At 45.3% G+C, this 20,482-nt stretch overlaps 1 protein-coding gene across 1 annotated transcript in view; it reads right to left on the reverse strand.

The window, feature by feature from the left end:
* Positions 1 to 20,482, reverse strand: part of PLB1 (phospholipase B1) — a 133,888-nt gene that overhangs the window by 43,687 nt on the left and 69,719 nt on the right. The window contains exons 24-29 of the mRNA XM_056568574.1: positions 15,199 to 15,272; positions 14,803 to 14,846; positions 10,500 to 10,608; positions 6,634 to 6,685; positions 4,234 to 4,314; positions 3,880 to 3,945 (exon numbers count right to left, since the gene is read on the reverse strand). Coding sequence (XP_056424549.1) covers positions 3,880 to 3,945; positions 4,234 to 4,314; positions 6,634 to 6,685; positions 10,500 to 10,608; positions 14,803 to 14,846; positions 15,199 to 15,272 — 426 coding nt within the window. The remainder of the gene's footprint in view (positions 1 to 3,879; positions 3,946 to 4,233; positions 4,315 to 6,633; positions 6,686 to 10,499; positions 10,609 to 14,802; positions 14,847 to 15,198; positions 15,273 to 20,482) is intronic.

Raw genomic sequence — 20,482 nt, forward strand, 5'->3', positions numbered from 1 at the left:
CAGTCACCTGGGAGGATTATAAAATTTATCAAGATCATGACTGGTACTCTTAAATGGAAACTTTTGCTCATACGACACCTGCAGTAAAATGACCTTGATGCTCCCCATAGGGCAGTGTTTTTCAATCAGTATGTCTCCAGCTGTTGCAAAAGTACACCTCCCAGCATGCCGGGACAGCCATAGGCTGTCCCGGGAGGTGTAGTTTTGCAACAGCTGGAGGCACATTGGTTGGGAAACACTGCTTTGAGCATTTAGGTCTCCCATCCACTTCCCAGACCCTGATACCTGCTATTTAGCATTAGCCTGGCTAAGGGTAGCATTCATGAGTTACACTACAGATATGGAGCTCAGAATAAATTCAGAGCGGGATCCACTTGCAGCAGAATCCCGTTGATCCCAATTGGAATCAACCGCTCAGTGCTCACTAAGGCTCCGGGCGGAACTTCTAACGTGGATCCAGGTTCTGCAAAAAGATTGATCATGTTCATTCTTTTGGTGGAATCCGTGTGCAAAGTCCCAGTAGCCAATTTTGATTTCCATTTGATTTCCATGCTAATTTTCATTTTCATAGTAAAATTCTGCACAAAATAAGTGGCTTGCATGGGCCCTTAGGGTAAATGCAAATTTTCAAATCCGCAGCAGATTGCAGTACGAGAAAAGTAGATTGTTTGCGACTTTCGAAATCTCATCTTCACACACCAATTTTGCAAATAATTTTTTAAATTGGCGCAATGTCAATCTATATAGCGGATTTGGGGAATCTAAAATCAGCACCAAACCTGCATGTGTAGTGCCCCAGTATGACTGTTTCAGCTACCAAAGTTGTTAGAGTATCTAAAGGTTTACGTGCATAAAATGCGTGTAAGGCGCCGGAAAGTTTTGCAAATGTGTGTGTATATGCATTGCACTTAATTTACTGCATACACTGATGTCTTGCATAGTGTAAAGGGTTAATATTCGTGTATATATTGTACACAGTTGAATGGTGCTGTCACGATTCGGCTGGCTGGAGGTGGATCCTCTGTGCCAGAGAGGGATTGGCGTGGACCGTGCTGGTGGACCGGTTCTAAGTTGCTACTGGTATTCACCAGAGCCCGCCGCAAAGCGGGATGGTCTTGTAGCGGCGGTAGTGACCAGGTCGTATCCACCAGCAACGGCTCAACCTCTCTGACTGCTGAAGATAGGCGCGGTACAAGGGAGTAGACAAGAGCAAGGTCGGACGTAGCAGAAGGTCAGGGCAGGCAGCAAGGATCGTAGTCAGGGGCAACGGCAGGAGGTCTGGAACACAGGCTAGGAACACACAAGGAAACGCTTTCACTGGCACGATGGCAACAAGATCCGGCGAGGGAGTGCAGGGGAAGTGAGGTATAAGTAGGGAGTGCACAGGTGAGAATACTGATTAGGCCTGCTGCGCCAATCAGTGGCGCAGCGGCCCTTTAAATGGCAGAGACCCGGCGCGCGCGCGCCCTAAGGAGCGGGGCCGCGCGCGCCGGGACAACACAGACGGGGAACGGGTCAGGTACGGGAGCCGAGATGCGCATCACGAGCGGGCGCGTCCCGCATCGCGAATCGCATCCCGGCTGGGAGTAATATCGCAGCGCAACCGGTCAGCAGGTCTGACCGGGACGCTGCGAATGAGAGAACGCTGCGAGCGCTCCGGGGAGGAGCAGGGACCCGGAGCGCTCGGCGTAACAGGTGCTTTGGTCACATGCTGCTCTTTGCCAATGATTGCTGGAGAAAGTCCCTTGCCCAACCTCCCTATCCCAGGAAAAGGGGAGGACCAAATATGCATTCTTGTGACCCCAAAGCTGTATTCAAGCATCTGTTTTACATTGGATTTGCAAAAGCATCAGTTAAAGGGACAGTGACCAAATAGGCATCCTCTTGACTCCAAACCTGCTTTGGCCACATGCTATTCCTAGCCATTGATTGCAGGAGAAAGTCCCTATCCCAACCTCCCTATCCCTGGAGAAGGGGAGGACCTAAACCTGTAAGAATAAACCAGTTGAGGCCTAGCTCTTCCCAGGGCTACATGGGTCTCAGCTGGAAGACAAGAAAAGTGCAACTGAGGCAGCCCCTCAAAATTCTTAATTCAGTAATACTTCTGCAAAGTATTAGTTAAAGGGACAGTGACCAAATATGCATGAATCAAAGCTGTATTCAAGCATCAGTATTACATTGAATTTGCACATGGAATTCAGTAAAGTTGTTTCACAAAATACAAGGTCTTATTCCTGCACTTTGTATTTGGGAAAATATTGATTAAAAAAAAGAGTTGGGGTTGCAAAGAAACATTGGGTTAGTACCGTGATACGTGACCAGTACATCAGGGACTACTTACACCCAGCATAACCCTCATCATCACCCCAGTGGCTACCACAACATTATATGTTTTTAATGTGATTGCAAAAAAAATGACCACTAGGTGGCTCTGTTCTGTTCCCTGCACAAGTCAAACAGTTAGTTTGGTCTCCTCCTGGACTTGCAGAAGTCCAAACTCAGGAAGTGCATGTGGGGCATAGTGAGGCACAGCTCTCGCAGGCCTCAGTGACATTGCGCCTGCTGGGGAACGCCCACTTTTTCCTGTCGGGAGCTCACATAATGTGAACAAGAGGAAATGTATGATACACAGCGTTTTAAAGCTCAGAATTTTTTTTTTAAGGGCAGGAGGGGTGTTAGGAGTAGTTAGGGAATATAATCTGAGTTAGGCCGGGTTCACACCACGTTTTTGCGATGCAGTTCCTGTGTACGTTTTCCATGTGAAAACCGTACGGAACCGTATAGAAAACCGTATGCATTGACTCCCCATTGAAAACCGTATAGCAAACGATGCCTCTGGTTGTGCCCGTTTTGCATTTTGTATGGTTTTGTCCGTTTTTTTTTCCCGTACCCAAAATCGTAGCCTACCATGGTGAAAAACCGTATGGAAAGCGTATACGTTTATCTAACATGGAAGTCAATGGGAACCGTACAGAACTGTACGTGCGAACGGTTCCATTCGGTTTTCACCATACGGTTTTTGACACCGAAAGTTTATTTTCTGGGAATTTCAATCAAACAAGCGAAACTTTATTCATAATGGAGTGAAAAGTTCAAAACGTTTACAGTTTTTTTTTCTTAAACACGGATGCAACCGGACGTCATATTTTCAAACCGTATACGGGTTAAAATTTGTCCACACGTTTTGATACAGTTTAGTCCGGTTTATGGGAACTGTATTGCAAAAACGTGATGTGAACCCAACCTTAGGCTGCGTTCACACGGCCGTCTAGACCCGTCGCGTTCTTCTCCCGTCAAAAGAAAAACTTAAAAAAAAAAAAAAAAAACGGACAATAACGGATGCAAGCGGATGTTATCCATTTGTATCCGTTTGGATCCCTTATTGTTCAGCTAATAAACGTCCCCAAATTTTTTTGGTAGGAAGAAAAAATACCGCATGTGCCGTAAAAAAAACCGGAAATGAGTGCAGACGGGTACGAACGGATGTAAACGGATTGTAAAAAAAAATCCCATTGACATGAATGTAAATTTTTTTTAAACTGTTTTTAATCCGTTTACAGCCTGCAAGAACAGAACCGGAACGGGGGATAAAAAAAAACGGGGACAGACGGCCGTGTGAACGCTCCCTTAGTTTAGAAAATATGGTTTAACCCTTTAAAGGCCAGTGCATGCTGAATGCCTCTAACTCCAATATGGCCCGGGAAGAGATAAAAATTTTTTTTTAGAATTTTTATTTTTTTATTCCAGTTAGGTTGAATCGGGCATCGTATTAGATTTCCCTGCAGCGCCACCACAGGGGAAAATGAAGTACTACATACTACTCATTGACATCGATGGACTGTCCGTGTTATATGTCATTTTGTTTACGGATTCTCTTACCTCCTGATGAAGAATATCCAGGGCCCTCCGGATGTTGTTGACGTAAGATGACGCCGAGAAGACATTCTGAATGGGAAAGAATAAGAACAGAGGCTGAGATACATTGTATCCCCCATCCTGTGGCTCTCCAGCAATTGCGAAACTACTACTCCCATCATGCCCTGACAGCCTTCGGCTGTCAGGGCATGATGGGAGTTGTAGTTTCGCAACAGCTGGAGAGCAACAGGTCAGGAAATACTCCTTTAACCCCTTAAGAACCGCATTTCTGTTCCTAAACTGTCTCTCTATAGCATCCCCTACCTTTAGGTATTTAGTATTACATTCTATTGGATATTCTCAAATGTCGCCACTTACGCTGTCTGTACAGGAAGCGCACAAGTCGTTGGCTCCGATAAACACCGTAATCACTTTCCAGGTCTCGTTGAAATTAACTCTCTGCAAAATATATAAAAATATATATATATATATTTTTTTTTAATTTTAGTTATATTTGCCGTTTTTTTAACATTTTTTTTTATTATTATTCACATCATATTTTGTGAAAATATTTTTTTTTACAGTAGATTGCATGCTGATTCACCCAATGCTTCCATGGCCTTCCATCAATATACTGGTATTAAAGGGGTACTCCCGTGGAAAACTTTTTTTTTAAATCAACTGGTGCCGGAAAGTTAAATAGATTTGTAAATCCCTTCTATTAAAAAATCTTAATCCTTCCAGTACTTTTTAGGGGCTGTATACTAAAGAGAAATAAAAAAATATATATATGCATTTCCTCTGATGTCATGACCACAGTGCTCTCTGCTGACCTCTGCTGTCCATTTTAGGAACTGTCCAGAGCAGCATATGTTTGCTATGGGGATTTTCTCCTGCTCTGGACAGTTCCTAAAATGGACAGCAGAGGTCAGCAGAGAGCATTGTGCTCGTGATGTCAGAGGAAATGCATTTCTCTTTGGATTTCTCTTTAGTATACAGCCCCTAAAAAGTACTGGAAGAATTAAGATTTTTTAATAGAAGTGATTTACAAATCTGTTTAACTTTCATGCACCAGTCGATTAAAAAAAAAAAATATATATATATAGTTTTCCATGGCAGTACCCTTTTAAAGGGGTATCCGTTGGAAAACAAATGTTTTCAAATCAACTGGTGCTAAAAACTTAAACAGATTTGTATATTACTACTATTTATTCATCTTCATCCTTCCAGTACTTATCAGCTGCTGTATGCTCCAGAGGAAGTTGTGTAGTTCTTTCCAATCTGACCACAGTGCTCTCTGCTGACACCTCTGTCCATGTCAGGAACTGTCCAGAGCAGAAGCAAATGCCCATAGCAAACCTATCCTGCTCTGGACAGTTCCTGATATGGACAGAGGTGTCAGCAGAGAGCACTGTGGTCAGACTGGAAAGAACTACACAACTTCCTGTGAAACATACAGCAGCTGATAAGTACTGGAAGAATTAAGATTATTAAACAAAAGTAATTTACAAATCTGTTTAACTTTCAGGCATCAATTGATTTAAAAACTTTTTTTCCCCACCAAAGTACCCCTTTAAGCTGGCCTTGCACTTAAGATCTCTTAAAGGGGTTATCCAGGAATCGAAAAACAGAGGTAATTTCTTTCAAAGACCACTCCCTGTCTGTCTCCAGGTTGGGTGCGGTTCAGCAGCTCAGTTCCATTGAAGTGAATGGAGCCAAGTTGTAATACCACACCCAAAGTTGAGACAGACGGCGTAGTGTTTGAAACATATTAGATCTGTTTTTTTAAAATTATTTCTAGATAACCCCTTTAAAGGGGTACTCCTGTGGAATTTTTTTTTTTAATCAACTGGTGCCAGAAAGTTAAACAGATTTGTAAATTACTTATATAAAACAATCTTTATCCTTCCAGTACTTATTAGCTGCTGAACTCTTCAGAGGGAATTCCTTTCTTTTGGAACACAGAGCTCTCTATTGACATCACGAGCACAGTGCTCTCTGCTGACATCTCTGACCATTTTAGGAACTGTCCAGAGTAGGAGAAAATCCCCATAGCAAACATATGCTGCTCTGGACAATTCCTAAAATGGACAGAGGTGTCAGCAGAGAGCACTGTGCTCGTGATGTCAGCAGAGAGCTCTGTGTTCCAAAAAGAAAATAATTTCCTCTGTAGTATTCAACAGCTAATATGTACTGGAAGGATTAAGATTTTTTAATAGAAGTAATTTACAAATCTGTTTAACTTTCTGGCACCAGTTGATTAAAAAAAAAAAAAAAAAAAAAAGTTATCCACCGGAGTACCCCCTTTAAGTTCATGCACGCTTGGCTCAGCTGAGCGTGTATGCATTCCGAATGGGGAGAGGGCTGACGACATCTTCTATTGGGGAAGGATCGGAAGCAGCATAGATGGTCAGCTGATCCCACAAAAGTTGGTGGGTTCACCTGACTTCTAATCTTATATGTATGGCCAGCTTTAGGCATCAGTATAAAAAGTTCCCTTGACATTTCCACTGTTGTCCGAATGGTCAAGGTATGCTGGGAGTTGTAGTTTTATAGGTTGGGGATCACCACTCTACGCATTTTTCAGAAGGTAGAAACAAGATAGCTATGTCCAGTAGGTGGCACTAGAGAGATGGGATTTCTTCCTGGCAATTTGCATACCTTCTTTCCCAGGGAGCATTGCCTGGCCTGTAAGACTCCCTATGTCTCCACAAGTTTAAACACCCCCCTCCCCCCCCCCCCCCCCAAAAAAAAAGCTTAGATTATGCAACAACGCACCTTGTCAATCTTCATCTGGTCGATCAGAGCTCGTGCCTGAGCGGGCATATCACTGCAAAGCAAGAAGACATTTTTTTTAAGAAAAGCACTATCTAAACCAATGTTTACCAACCAGTGCGCCCCCAGCTGTTGCAAAACTACAACTCCCAGCAAGCCCGGACAGCCAAAGGCTGTCCGGGCTTGCTGGGAGTTGTAGTTTTGCAACAGCTGGAGGCGCCCTGTTGGAAAAACACTGGTCTAAATGTTGAATATTCATCCTTGGGCTCCACCAGGTGTTTTTTGCTTCATAGCTAAGAATATCTTGTTGCTTTATTCATATTTTCTCCTTTGTATTATGTTGCTTTGTATTTGTCTTTATCATATTAGGTTAAAGGGGTACTCCGGTGGAAAACACATTTTTTTTTTACATCAACTGGTGCCAGATTTGTAAATGACTTGTATTTAAAAATCTTTACTTTTCTAGTACTTTTTAGCAGCTGTATGCTACAGAGGAAATTCTTTTCTTTTTTAATTTCTTTTTTGTCTTGTCCACAGTGCTCTCTGCTGACACCTCTGTCCGTGTCAGGAACTGTCCTGAGCAGCATAGGTTTGCTATGGGGATTTTCTCCTGCTCTGGACAGTTCCTGATACGGCATCAGGTGTCAGCATAAAAAAATAAAAAGAACTTCCTCTGTAGCATACAGCTGCGAAAAAGTACTGGAAGGGTAAAGATTTTTTAATAGAAGTCATTTACAAATCTGTTTAACTTTGTGGATTAAAAAAAAAAAAAAAAATTACACCGGGGTACCCCTTTAAACTATATCTTGAGCTAAAGGCTGTCCGGGCATGCTGAGAGTTGTAGTTTTGCAACAGCCGGAGGCACCCTGGTTGGGAAACACTGCTTTACAGATTTGGATATGATGTGAGTATAGGATCAGTGCAAAAATACTGCATGCCACCCAGCTTTCCCAGTCTCCAGCCCCAGCAGAGAAAAGCTGCTCGTTCTCCCAGTAGTCCAGCGCTACCATGCCCTCACACTGATGTCTTGTTTCCCTCCTCACTCTTCTTAGCCAGCATTAAATATTCCGTCCCCTCTCCCTGCCCCTGTACTAACTATTCTCTGCACCTGCCTGCTGGACAGTTAAATAATACTTAACCATGATGTTAGTTTGGAGGCAAGATGTTTACAACTACCGGCCAATCTCTAGAGCCCAAGAGTAAAGTGATAAGGAGATGTACCGCAAGTTGTATAGACCTGCATGGGACTTCCAGTGCAGAGATGGAGATTGTTGGTATTGGGACATCCCAAAACTGTACTATATCTTTTTTTGACATATAAGACAGTAACTTGTACCAATTTAACTAAGATGTCCCCAGCCATTATGCTGAAACATACATATAAACATATATACACACATATGTTGAGTTTTGTAATGTTTTGCTGTGTGTTGTAATGTTTTGCTGTGGTCACTAGATGGCTCTACTGCAGCAGAGATATATAAGTCACTGCAGGCAGGAAGTGGAGTCAATGTGTGGTGTGAACCGTTTCAGAAGTAAATCTATGTTGGTATATAATGAGAGGTAATGACATCTGCGTGCGGTAGTTTTTGTATCTATTACACGTTAATTATTGTTTTACTGCAGGCTGTAAAATGTACATTTATCTGCTGTAATGCGGGAGCAAAGTACAGGACTATATAGGAAATCCTAAGACGACCCAGCAGGCAGGACCCGGAAGAGCTGCATCATTTAGCATATAGAAGCAGGGTTGTAGGGCTGTTGTAATATACTTCTGGTTACCAGGACGCATAGTATTATACAATATGTGATAATCTATTAGTGATAATACAGGCCTTTCCTGGTCATATTCACGCTGATAAAGTTGGGTTATGTTCATCCAAGAAATATCGCCAGATTTCTGCTATGGATTTCTACAAGGGGTCCTCCTCCCCTAGACATCTTACCCCCTATCCAAAGGATAGGGAATAAGATGTCTGATCGTGGGGGTCCCCATCTTGGCTGCGGCATCCCAATCATCCGGTGCACAGTCATCCGGTGCACAGAGTGAACTTTGCTCCGTGCCGGATGACTGGTGATGACATCATGGCCATGCCCCCTCAATGCAAGCCTATGGGAGGGGGCATGGACTTGCATTGAGGGGGCGTGGCCATGATGTCACGAGTGGGACGCGGCCATGATGTCACAAGCCTCCGGCGCTGCACTCAATGCTCTAAATGAACGACGAGTGCAGCAGGGAGATCGGGGGGTCCCCAGCGGCGGGACACCCTCAATTAGACATCTTATCCCCAATCCTTTGGATAGGGGGTAAGATGTCTAGAGGTGGAGTACCCCGTTAATACCATGGATTTGGGCATGGTGGAACTGTACCACACATTCCCATGATGTAGATTTCAACTCACAGTGTTAACTTCACTGTTGATTCTCTTTGAATACAATGACCCAGAGGATCCATGCAGTTCCTAAAAGGTAACTCAAGGCTTCCCTCCACACCGTATAAATGTGCAGATGTCCCTTGTATAAATGTTTCTACAATGTACACAGCCCTGTACACAGCCCTGCCTCCAAAATCTTATCTCCCCATCCCCCCTCCCTTTAGTCTGTAGCCTTGTCATCATCATCCTCATCATTAGCAGTAGTAGTTCAGTGCTAAGTGTAACCTCTTCCTTGCTGCAATGCTACTATTTCTTTCTTTTCTGCTCACATAGCACCTTGCACCTCGCATTTATAATCCATTCTGCCTCCTCCTCCTGCCTGTTCAGTCCAGTGCACTTTCACAAGTCAAAGTATAGGAGAGAGCAGTATGTGCTGTGCTGTGATTGGCCAGACAACTAAGGGAAAGGAAGCCTTGTGTGTGCACTACTGGCAAACAGCCCAGCTTTGGTCCCACCCCCTTAAATGGAGAAATAGCTGTGCAGCACAGAGGGGCTTTCTGGATATGAGATATTGGCACTAGTGCTAAAAATTTCTAGGACAAAATATTGCAACCCCCCTGGGTTCTCCAGTCACAAGACATCCCCATAGGTATTTTGACTTCTTATTAAACTCTTCCTAGTATACATACATCTGTGGGGGCAAATTGGATTGTAAGCATCAGTAGGAACAGGAACAGCTGTATGGCGCTGAATGATATGTGGCCATTCTATAAGCCACAGGAATAAATAATAATTACAGTGAAACTTTAAGGGAATCTGTCAGCTGAATTTCTTTACTGCTGCAGACACTGTTGGATAACTATTAGGGTATAGATGCAATCTGTGCCTTTCCTGGAGATGATGGTGGTAAACAAACATATAAAATTGTCTTTCTTATTTTTCAGCCAAGTGTCAAGGAGGAGGGGCTGAACTTTTAAAGTGCCAAAGCCTGACACGCCTCCTCACTCACCATCACCTCCTAGCTCCTTCTTTACTGATGTACAGTTCTCAGCTGACAATCAAGGAGGGGCTGGGAGGTGAGGACGAACAAGGAGGTGTGCCAGGCTATGGCACTTAAACAGCTCGCCCCCGCCTCCATGACAGTTGGTTGGAAAAAAAAAAAAAAAAAAGGTGATTTTAGAAGTTTGGCAACAAGTTTGGGTGAAAGACATTGCTGTAGGAAGTAATGGAGGACACCTAGAGGGTGAGAGGTGTGGAAAGTAGGCATGGCCTGCATAAAGAGCGGGGCCTAAGGTTTGGCAGTCTACTGGCTCTTCAGATGTAAATCCTATACTGGTTATTATTCATTACTATGGTTTGAAGTAATAATATAATGCCCTCTTGTTTAATATATATATGTTACATTAAGCACCGGCGAACAGTTCTGCAGCATCTGAAGTTTTCTACAATAAACTCAAAAAGAAGATATTGATGGATAAAAAGCGAAGTTCTTACTAAGCTTTGGCTCCTGGAACAGCCCTATTGAGAAACGCATTGTACGTGCTGCTGTTTCCAGCCTCCAACGAGTGTCCCGTAACAAAAGGGTTAAACTCTCGTAGAATATCTAAGAAAAAAAAAAAAAGAAAGAAATAGTACATGATAAGGGTTAGAATTATAAACAATAACATTCAAAACTGTCCTAAAACTAAATACAATAGAATCTCCACTACAATAAAGTGTCCACTATTGAGAGATGTCCCCTATTTGGTAAAAAGGCTCAAAATTCTTCCTAAATGACCGAATACTGTCCTGTACTCACTCCAGAGTGTAATCACCTATAAAACAGGATAAAAAGCGATATTACAGTAGAATCTCCGGGACATTTTATTCCCCCTCTTGATCCTTCCAATGCCACTTTATTCCACCTGTGTCACTTTATCCCCCTGTGCTCTGTGCCAAATCCTTCGCCTTACCCTCTGTGCCACATCAGTTCCTCTTGATCCCCCCTGTTCCACTTCATTCCCCCTTTATTACCCTTTGTACAAATTCATCACCCCCTCTTTACCACCCCCTGAGCAATTTCATTCCCACCTTTATCCCCCTGTGGCACTTTTTCCCCCGGTGCCAAATAATTTCCCCTTTACTCCTTGTGTCACATCACTTTTCCCCTTCCCTCCTCCCCCTGTTGTTCTTCTTACCTGGCCAGCAGGCTCAGGTGCAGGGACGTTTGACGTTCTGACGTCCTCTGTGCTGCACTGGCTGAGAGGCTGTGAGCAGCGGCTGCCAGTAGTGACGAGTAACACTCCTGACGTCACTCCTCAGTGCCCGCAGCCCCCACCGCTGCTGCTCTCAGTAAGTGCAGGGGTATTGTCTGTAGTAAGTGACGGTGACCCTGTATACACAGTAGGGCCGGTGTGAGGTGTTTTTTTGCGCCCCCGTAGATCCATGCGTCCGCTCCTCCCCCAGCTCTCCAAACATTTCCGAAGCTAGAGCTGGGGCAAGGGGAGGAAGGAGGTACACGCCCCCTCCCTGAGCTCAGCTGGACGCAGATCTCCACAGCAGGTCCCCTCCCTCATCTCCCCTCCCTGAGGACGTAAATCTCCACGGCAGGTCCCCTCCCCCATCTCCCCTCCCTGAGGACATAGAACAGTGCTCCCAATGAGCTCTATGTGTAAAGGGGGACATACTGCACGGGCTCTTTAGCCCATGCAGTATGTCCTCCTTTAGCTTGTACAGTATGTCCCCCTTTAGCCCGTACAGTATGTCCCCCTTTAGCCCATACAGTATGTCCCCTTTACACATAGAGCTCATTGGGAGCACTGCTCTACGTCCTCAGCTCGGGGAGATGAGGGAGGGGACCTGCCGTGGAGATCTATGTCCTCAGGGAGGGGGCGTGCCGTAGAGATCTGCGTCCGGCCGAGCTCAGGGAGGGGAGATGAGGGAGGGGGCGTGAACTTCTCTCTCCCCTTGCTCTGCCCTCCCCCAGTTCTAGCTTCGGAAATGTTCGGAGAGCTGGGGGAGGAGCGGACGCATGGATCTACGGGGGCGCAAAAAATCACCTCACACCGGCACATAAGCCTGGTTGTCCCCTATTGGGAGTGTTTTGTCCCCTATTGGGAGTGTTTTGTCCCCTATTGGGAGTGTTTTGTCCCCTATTGGGAGTGTTTTGTCCTCTATTGGGTGTGTTTTGTCCTCTATTGGGAGAGGTTTGTCCCCTATTGGGAGTGTTTTGTCCCCTATTGGGAGTGTTTTGTCCCCTATTGGGAGTGTTTTGTCCCCTATTGGGAGTGTTTTGTCCCCCTATTGGGAGTGTTTTGTTCCCTATTGGGAGTGTTTTTGTCCCCTATTGGGAGTGTTTTTGTCCCCTATTGGGAGTGTTTTGTCCCCTATTGGGAGTGTTTTGTCCCCTATTGGGAGTGTTTTGTCCCCTATTGGGAGTGTTTTGCCCTCTATTGGGAGTGTTTTGTCCCCTATTGGGAGTGTTTTGTCCCCTATTGGGAGTGTTTTGCCCTCTATTGGGAGTGTTTTGTCCCCTATTGGGAATGTTTTGTCCTCTATTGGGAGTGTTTTGTCCCCTATTGGGAGTGTTTTGCCCTCTATTGGGAGTGTTTTGCCCTCTATTGGGAGTGTTTTGTCCCCTATTGGGAGTGTTTTGTCCCCTATTGGGAGTGTTTTGCCCTCTATTGGGAGTGTTTTGTCCCCTATTGGGAGTGTTTTGTCCCCTATTGGGAGTGTTTTGTCCCCTATTGGGAGTGTTTTGCCCTCTATTGGGAGTGTTTTGTCCTTCTATTGGGAGTGTTTTGTCCCCTATTGGGAGTGTTTTGTCCCCTATTGGGAGTGTTTTGTCCCCTATTGGGAGTGTTTTGTCCCCTATTGGGAGTGTTTTGTCCCCTATTGGGAGTGTTTTGCCCTCTATTGGGAGTGTTTTGTCCCCTATTGGGAGTGTTTTGTCCCCTATTGGGAGTGTTTTGTCCCCTATTGGGAGTGTTTTGCCCTCTATTGGGAGTGTTTTGCCCTCTATTGGGAGTGTTTTGTCCCCTATTGGGAGTGTTTTGTCCTCTATTGGGAGTGTTTTGTCCTCTATCGGGAGTGTTTTGTCCTCTATCGGGAGTGTTTTGTCCCCTATTGGGAGTGTTTTGTCCCCTATTGGGAGTGTTTTTGTCCCCTATTGGGAGTGTTTTTGTCCCCTATTGGGAGTGTTTTTGTGCCCTATTGGGTGTGTCCGCGTCCTCTTTTGGGAATGTCCCCTATTCAGAGGCTGCAAATACATTCAAGGGGTACTCCGCTGCTCACCGTTTTGAACAAACTGTTCTGAACGCTGGAGCCGGGAGCTCGTGACATCATAGCCCCGCCCCCTCATGACATCACGCTCCACCCCCTCAATGCAAGTCTATGGGAGGGGGGGTGACGGTATTAGAATTCGGCTCAATTCACTCTAATGGAGCTAAGCTGCACTACCACACACAACCTGAGGACATGAGTCGCGCTGTTTCTGGAAGATAGAAGCTATGTTTTTCAAATCCTGGGCAACCCCTTTGCTTTTAGCATTGATATGTGGTTACTGAGGGTGCGCCATTTTCGTCCTCAGGTTGTGTGTGGTATTAAAATTCGTCTCCATTCACTTAAATGGAACTGAGCTGCAGTACCACACACAACCTGAGGACATGGGTGGCACTGTTTCTGGAAGATTCAGCCATGTTTTTATAATCCTGGACAACCCCTTTCACTTTTAGAATTGATGGTGCAAGCAGCCTAACCAAACTCCATCATCTTATTGGGATTGTCCAAAGTGGTAAACCACCCTTTATGAGCCAGAGCAAATTCAAGAGCAGTGTTTTTCAACCTGTGTACCTCCAGCTGTTGCAAAACTACAACTCCCAGCATGCCCGGACAGCCAAAGGCTGTCGGGGCATGCTGGGAGTTGTAGTTTTGCAACAGCTGTCGGGGCATGTTGGGAATTGTAGTTTTGCAATAGCTGGAAGCACCCTGGTTAGGAAACACTGCTACGAGCATTGCTGTTGGTCTCCCATCCACTGCCCAGGCCATGATACTTTCTGCTTAGCATGCTGGGAGTTGTAGTTTTGCAACAGCTGGAGGCACACTGGTTGGGACTTGATTTGAATGGTTGATATTGACAAGTTGATTAAAATGATTCTGACTGCTGATCAATATAAATATTAATACTTATATATTTATATGCCCTTTCTAATGCTGAAAAAGATATTTAACTACTCTTAACCTATACACCATGTTCCTGATGTCCTGTTCCTGATCTTGCTATCTGCTCGTGACTAAGATGGAAGCTTTGGAAGACAAAACATTTGAGGTAAATACAGATTGCATAGAAGGAATTTTCCAGTATGAGAATCTGGAATTTTCCAGTATGAGAGCGAGAGGGCCGCATAAATGAACTTTGGCCAAGAAAGAAGTAAAATACTAAATATGATAATATATACAGAGATAAAGCTCAAATAACCAAAAAAAATCAAAATGTAACATGATGATTCTGACATCATAACTAATCCTCCCTTTTTTGTCAAATGTAAAAACAATGTACTTCCATGTAATTAAACAGAAACTCTTTGAGAACTCTCTGGGAACATTTCCTGCTGAGGAAAGCGTTTTAATACCAACATTCTGTCTGGTGTGCATTTGCTTATGCCGGCCCTCAGCGATATGCAGCAGCGGTCACTCACATTTTAATGCCTCACCTCAAGCCATCCTTGACAATATCAGTCAATCGTCTAGATATGCAGATGGTTTATTGCTAGCACCACTACTATTATGGAAGGAGTTTTAATAGCTGTACTGTACTTACTTGGTAAGGTGGTGACTTTGGCTAGAGTTGAATCTCCTCCAATGCTGAAACACATTGAAATAATAAGTCATTATAATTCAGACCTCACATTCTACAGTCCTCCAGTTTCTGTTTATTGCATTAACCGTGTACAATTTTGTCGCGGTATCACTAAATCTAAACTGCCATAATATTTTTTTTAAATAGATTATTAAAATATTCCTTTTAAATGTTTGTCAATTTGAAAGGTTCGCCATAATGTACTTTATCCCGCCTAAATCGCCAATTTTCCAATGTACAAGATTGCAACAGTAAAGGGATAAGCTTATTTATTACAAAAAAATATGGAAAATGTTTGAGGTTCTGTGTGCGGCTTAGCTTTTATACGTATAATTTATGATTATTCAGTAGCATTACCTCCATGATAGCCCGCGATATTGTTTGATGACATCAAGGACATCTTTGGGATCCGAGCCAATTCCATTACCAGCCTGAAATATATAATCGCACAAAAAAATGACACCACATTCATGACAGGGTTATGTAAATTCCAGGTTCTCTTGAGAGTAGGTCACCTCTAAATATGGACCATCTTCATTGCATACACTGTGGTCTTACAACGTGTAAAGGGTTAATAATTGTGCATTTACTGTAACCAGATAAATGGTGCCTTGGTCACGTGATCGTCCCAACCACTGGTTGCAGGAGAAGTCCCTAGTACAACCTTCCACTACCAGGAAAGGAGGTATACCTAAACTTGTCAGGACCAGCAACTTATTTAAAGGGTTAACAATTGTGCATTCACTGTACCCAAATTAAAGGGGTAGTCCAGTGCTGAAAAACGTATTCCCTATCCTAAGGATAGGGGATAAGTTTCAGATCCCGAGGGGGTCTGACCACTGGGGCCCCCCGCGATCTCCAGTACGGGGCCCCGGCTCGCTGCCCAGATAGCGGGTGTCGACCACCGCACGAAGCGGCGGCCAACACGCCTTCTCAATACATCGCTATGGCAGAGCCCCAGATTGCCGGAGGCAGCGCTCCGGCTCTGCAATAGAGTTGTATTGAGGGGGTGTGTCAGCCAGGGCCCTGTACAGGAGATCACGGGGGGCCCCAGCGGTCGGACCCCCCCAGGATCTGAAACTTATCCCCTATCCTTAGGATAGGGGATACTTTTTTCAGCACTGGATATCTCCTTTAATGATGCCTTGGTCACATGATGCTCCCAACCATTGGTTGCATAAGAAGTCCCTAGTCCAACCTCCCTTTCCCAGGAGAAGTGGTGTACCTAACTAGTCTGGCCCAGGACAGCAAATTGTGAACATCTCCTAAGTTTGCTATTGCGGACTACAACTAAGTCACTGTTTCTGTCGACGCTGGGAAGTTAAGGGGGTTCTCCAGTGCTTACACATGTTATCCCCTATCCAAAGGATAGGGGATAAGATGCCTGATTGCGGGAATCCCGCAGCTGGGGACGCCCAGGATCATGCACGCGGCACCCCGTTTGTAATCAGTCTGATTACGGGCGACTACAGGGCTGTCAGCGTGTGACGTCACAAGGGGGCGGAGGCGTGACGTCACACGCCGCCGGCCCTGTAGTCACCCGTAATCAGACCCGGAGCGAACACGCTCCGGGGACTGATTACAAACGGGGTGCCGCGTGCATGATCACGGGCGTCCCCAGCTGCGGGATTCCCGCGATCAGGCATCTTATCCTTTGGATAGGGGATAAGATGTGTAAGCACCGGAGAACCCCTTTAACATTCTAAAGTTACTGGCCCTTATTTACTAAGCCAAAACTGACTAGTTTTTGTCAGCTTATTTTGGTGGGCCTCATTTACCAATGCTTTTCCGAGTAAATTTTGTAGGGTTTTTTGTGTCCCATGTGTTGCGCGCCAGAATTTCCGACAAAAAAAATCAAAAAGACCCTACTAACTCTCCACTTTACTCAGAAAAACCTACAAAGGGGTGTGGCCATCAGGAAAGGGGGTGTGTCTCCAAAAAGACCCTACATTTCTATAGAAAACTACAAATTTACTAATGTTTCCACATATAATGTGATGGATTTGAGCTCTGAAAAACCCGATAGCTCCGAGCATGGGTAAAAAAAAAGCATAAAAATGCCTGTTGGGAACAAAAACCCACAAAGAAAACTACACTCCACTCTTAGTAAATAAGGGCCATTGTCTGCAACATGTCTGCACCAGTGTGTGACAGTGTGCGCCAGGAAATTCTGACAAACTCTGAGAAAGGGGTGTGGTCTGTCACAAAGGGGCGTGTAATTCCACAAAAAGGGGTGTGGCTTCACAACCTAACCTATTTACTATTGAATTCACAGAAAAACCTGCGAATAAATGGCTGGAAATTTCGACCTAGAAAAAGCTGGCCAGAAAAATTTCCCGACTTGTAAATCTGTGAATCCCTATAGTAAATAGAGAGCAATCCTGCAAGTCGGAAACAACATTTCACATTAGTAAAAACCCAACACACTTAGTAAATGAGGGCCACTATGTCTCCATGTCTACGCCAGAGAGAAGAAGGCTGAACAAGGACCTCTCTGCAATATCCTAATCTATTCATTTGGCCTCCAGTCAGAGTTAGTAGTGTGGTGGCCCAGTACAGGAGTTGTACCCCTGTACCCTTGCTGCCCTGTCAGGCAGCCTCCCTACTGTGTCCCCTGGGGCCCCTTGCACCTGTTCCCCTTGTACAGTTATCTTTATGCTGTGTATTGTATATATAAATGTTATGCCTTTAAGAATAGTTGACATGTGATTAACCTATTGTCATGTGATTGTAACCCAGTGAGGTTTCAGTGACCATGTGACCTAAGGGTGACCTAAAGGACCCCTCAGAGTCTCCCCCATATGATCCCTGGGTGGAGCCTCTGCGCTCTCTCTTTGTCTTTACTGAACCACAGTGAGGTGAAGTCCTGCTAGAGTGTATCTGGAGTCCAGAGGAGGCCTAAAGTAGGTAAAGCAGCCACAGATTCTCAAGTCCATTGCCTGTGCCTAGCCCAGGATCCAGTGGTATACCCTCGGATGGTATAGAGGATAAACCACACCCAGGTGTCATGAACACAAGGGGTTAATGCCATCTGCCCTTTGGATAATTCCATCTGCCCTGCATCCCATCCTCTACCACACTACTATTTGGCTATCATGTCACAAGAAGTTTTCCTGTATCCGTCCTTCCGGGTATTGTGTTGCAGACCAGAGTTGTGTGTGGTAGCCCTTGGGGGGTGTATGGTAGTGGTGGTATGGTATCGGTATATGAGGGGTTAATGTTAACCCTATAGTTCGTGATGCCAGGCTGAGGGCTGTTATGCTGAGGCTATGCTCCGGCCTATCGCCGCCCTTCCCAGTAACGATAGGTGCATGAAATGACTGAAGGTCCACAAGGAGATTGAACTTGAACTTGAATAACTTTACATAAGTGCTTGCAATACATCCAAGGCACAGTAGCAGTCTCATACAAACAGTCCTTATGTTGCTCAGTGACTGACAGTTGTTGCGGACCTTGAGCTATTTATACAGTCTCTGAATTTAGGGTAGATATTTGCAGATCCGTCCGGATTTAGTGGTATTATTAGGTCCGGTGATGCTGCAGAGTGTCTGGGAATTGATACACTCTATATTTTGAATGATCCGGCCTTTGCCGCAAGGTTCGGTCCTAACTCACTGCGTTAGCTGCGGTACAGGTCCTTCTCGTTTGACAGCCCAGGAACAAGAAAGCGAAAACATGGCCACCGCTCCCTTATATGGGCAGGGGGCGGGGTGAATCCGATTGGTCCGAACATCTGTCATTCACCATTACAGAGAGTAATGGGATTCCATACGTCACAGGGCCTCCAAAGGTCCTTAAGCAGAATACCATAGAGTTTACCTAGTCACGTGACCCGCAGGTTCTGCAACACTATGGAACAGGTAATTAACCATTTATTTACATATATATTATCCTATTTACATTAACCTTAAAGGGGTACTCCGCCCCTAGACATCTTATCCCCTATCCAAAGGATAGGGGATAAGATGTCAGATCGCCGCGGTCCCGCTGCTGGGGACCCCTGGGATCCCCGCTGCGGCACTGCGCTATCATTACAGCACAGAGCGAGTTCGCTCTGCACGTAATGATGGGCGGTACAGGGGCCGGAGCATCGTTACGTCACGGCTCCGCCCCTCGTGATGTCACGGCCCGCCCCTTTCAATACAAATCTATGGGAGGGGGCGTGGCGGTCGTCACGCCCCCTCCCATAGACTTGCATTAAGGGGACGGGCTGTGATGTCACGAGGGGCGGCGCCATGACGTCACGCTGCTCCGTCCCCCGTACCGCCCGTCATTACGCACAGAGCGAACTCGCTCTGTGCTGTAATGATAGCGCGGTGCCGCAGCGGGGATCCCGGGGGTCCCCAGCAGCGGGACCGCGGTGATCTGACATCTTATCTCCTATCCTTTGGATAGGGGATAAGATGTCTAGGGGCGGAATACCCCTTTAAATAAATGACTGGTCTATGAGCTGGAATAGAGGCGACAAGGGGTAAACTACATCACAGGGATCCCTATGTTCTAGGGACTCTGGCTATGGGGACCCACAGATACATAGGTACCGTCTAGGATGCGGTACCGGGACACCACATGTGTGAGTGAAGAGAAGTCTACATGTGGTGGTGGATGAGAGGATACTGTCTTGTGGGGGTGTAGGGTAGTTAGGGTGTTGCTGTTCAGGATAGTTAAGGGCACTGTTAACCCTTGTCACTCGTGACTTCAGGGTGAGGGTTAAATGCTGTGTTCTTGATAGGCCTATTGCCACCCTTCCCAAGAGCAATAGGTGATGCAGAAATAAAGGATTGTCCACAACCGCTGTTAACTGAAGACTTGCTGGAACTTTTACTGAAGAATTTCTGTACATGTAGCAATAGTAACAGTCCAGATAACAGTCTCTACAGATATAGCTGAGCAGCGATTGACAGTCGGTTGGGATCAGATAAGCTCAGTTTAGCTTCTTAAGGATTGTATAGCAGAGATCTGCTGGATTTAGGGGAGTATTTAGGTCCAGTGATCTTGCGGTGAGTAGCGGGGAATTGCTTAGTATATCTAGCTAGGTTAGAGGCCGAGGCTGCAAGGCTTTGGCCTAGTAAATCGTCTTGCAAGCTGCGGAGGTCCTACCTCTTCCAGAGTCAGCAACCCAAGAGAGCGATCAAGATGGCGCAGGTCCCTTATATGGGCAGGGGCCGGCCGTTTTTGATTGGTCCGTAACGACTGTCACTCACCGTTACATTGCATTGTGGGTGAACACGTCACGGGAACCTCCAAAGGTCCTGTAGCAAAACCATAGAGTTCCAACCTAATCACGTGACCTGCTACGCTGAACAGGTAGATAACTAAATATATACATATCTATACTTATACTTCTATTTATATTGATAAGAACTGCTATATAGTAATCGACTAAGTGTGAGGTGACAAGGGGAAAACTACAAAAGAGGGACCCCGACGTCCTAGGGACTCTGACTATGGGGACCTCTATACAGGTAACGTATACAATACGGTACCGGGACACCACAAACATATTGCACCACAGTGAGCCATCCTGTGAAGATCCTCATCAGTAGTTTCAGTTAACTTTGGATTAGCACAAAAGAAATTCCTAAATTCAGTAAAGCTTCTAAAAAGCATCATCTAAAGGGACAGAGACCAAATATCTATT

The sequence above is a fragment of the Hyla sarda genome, chromosome 3 (genome assembly GCF_029499605.1).
Source record: "Hyla sarda isolate aHylSar1 chromosome 3, aHylSar1.hap1, whole genome shotgun sequence".
In the NCBI taxonomy this organism is placed as follows: domain Eukaryota; kingdom Metazoa; phylum Chordata; class Amphibia; order Anura; family Hylidae; genus Hyla; species Hyla sarda.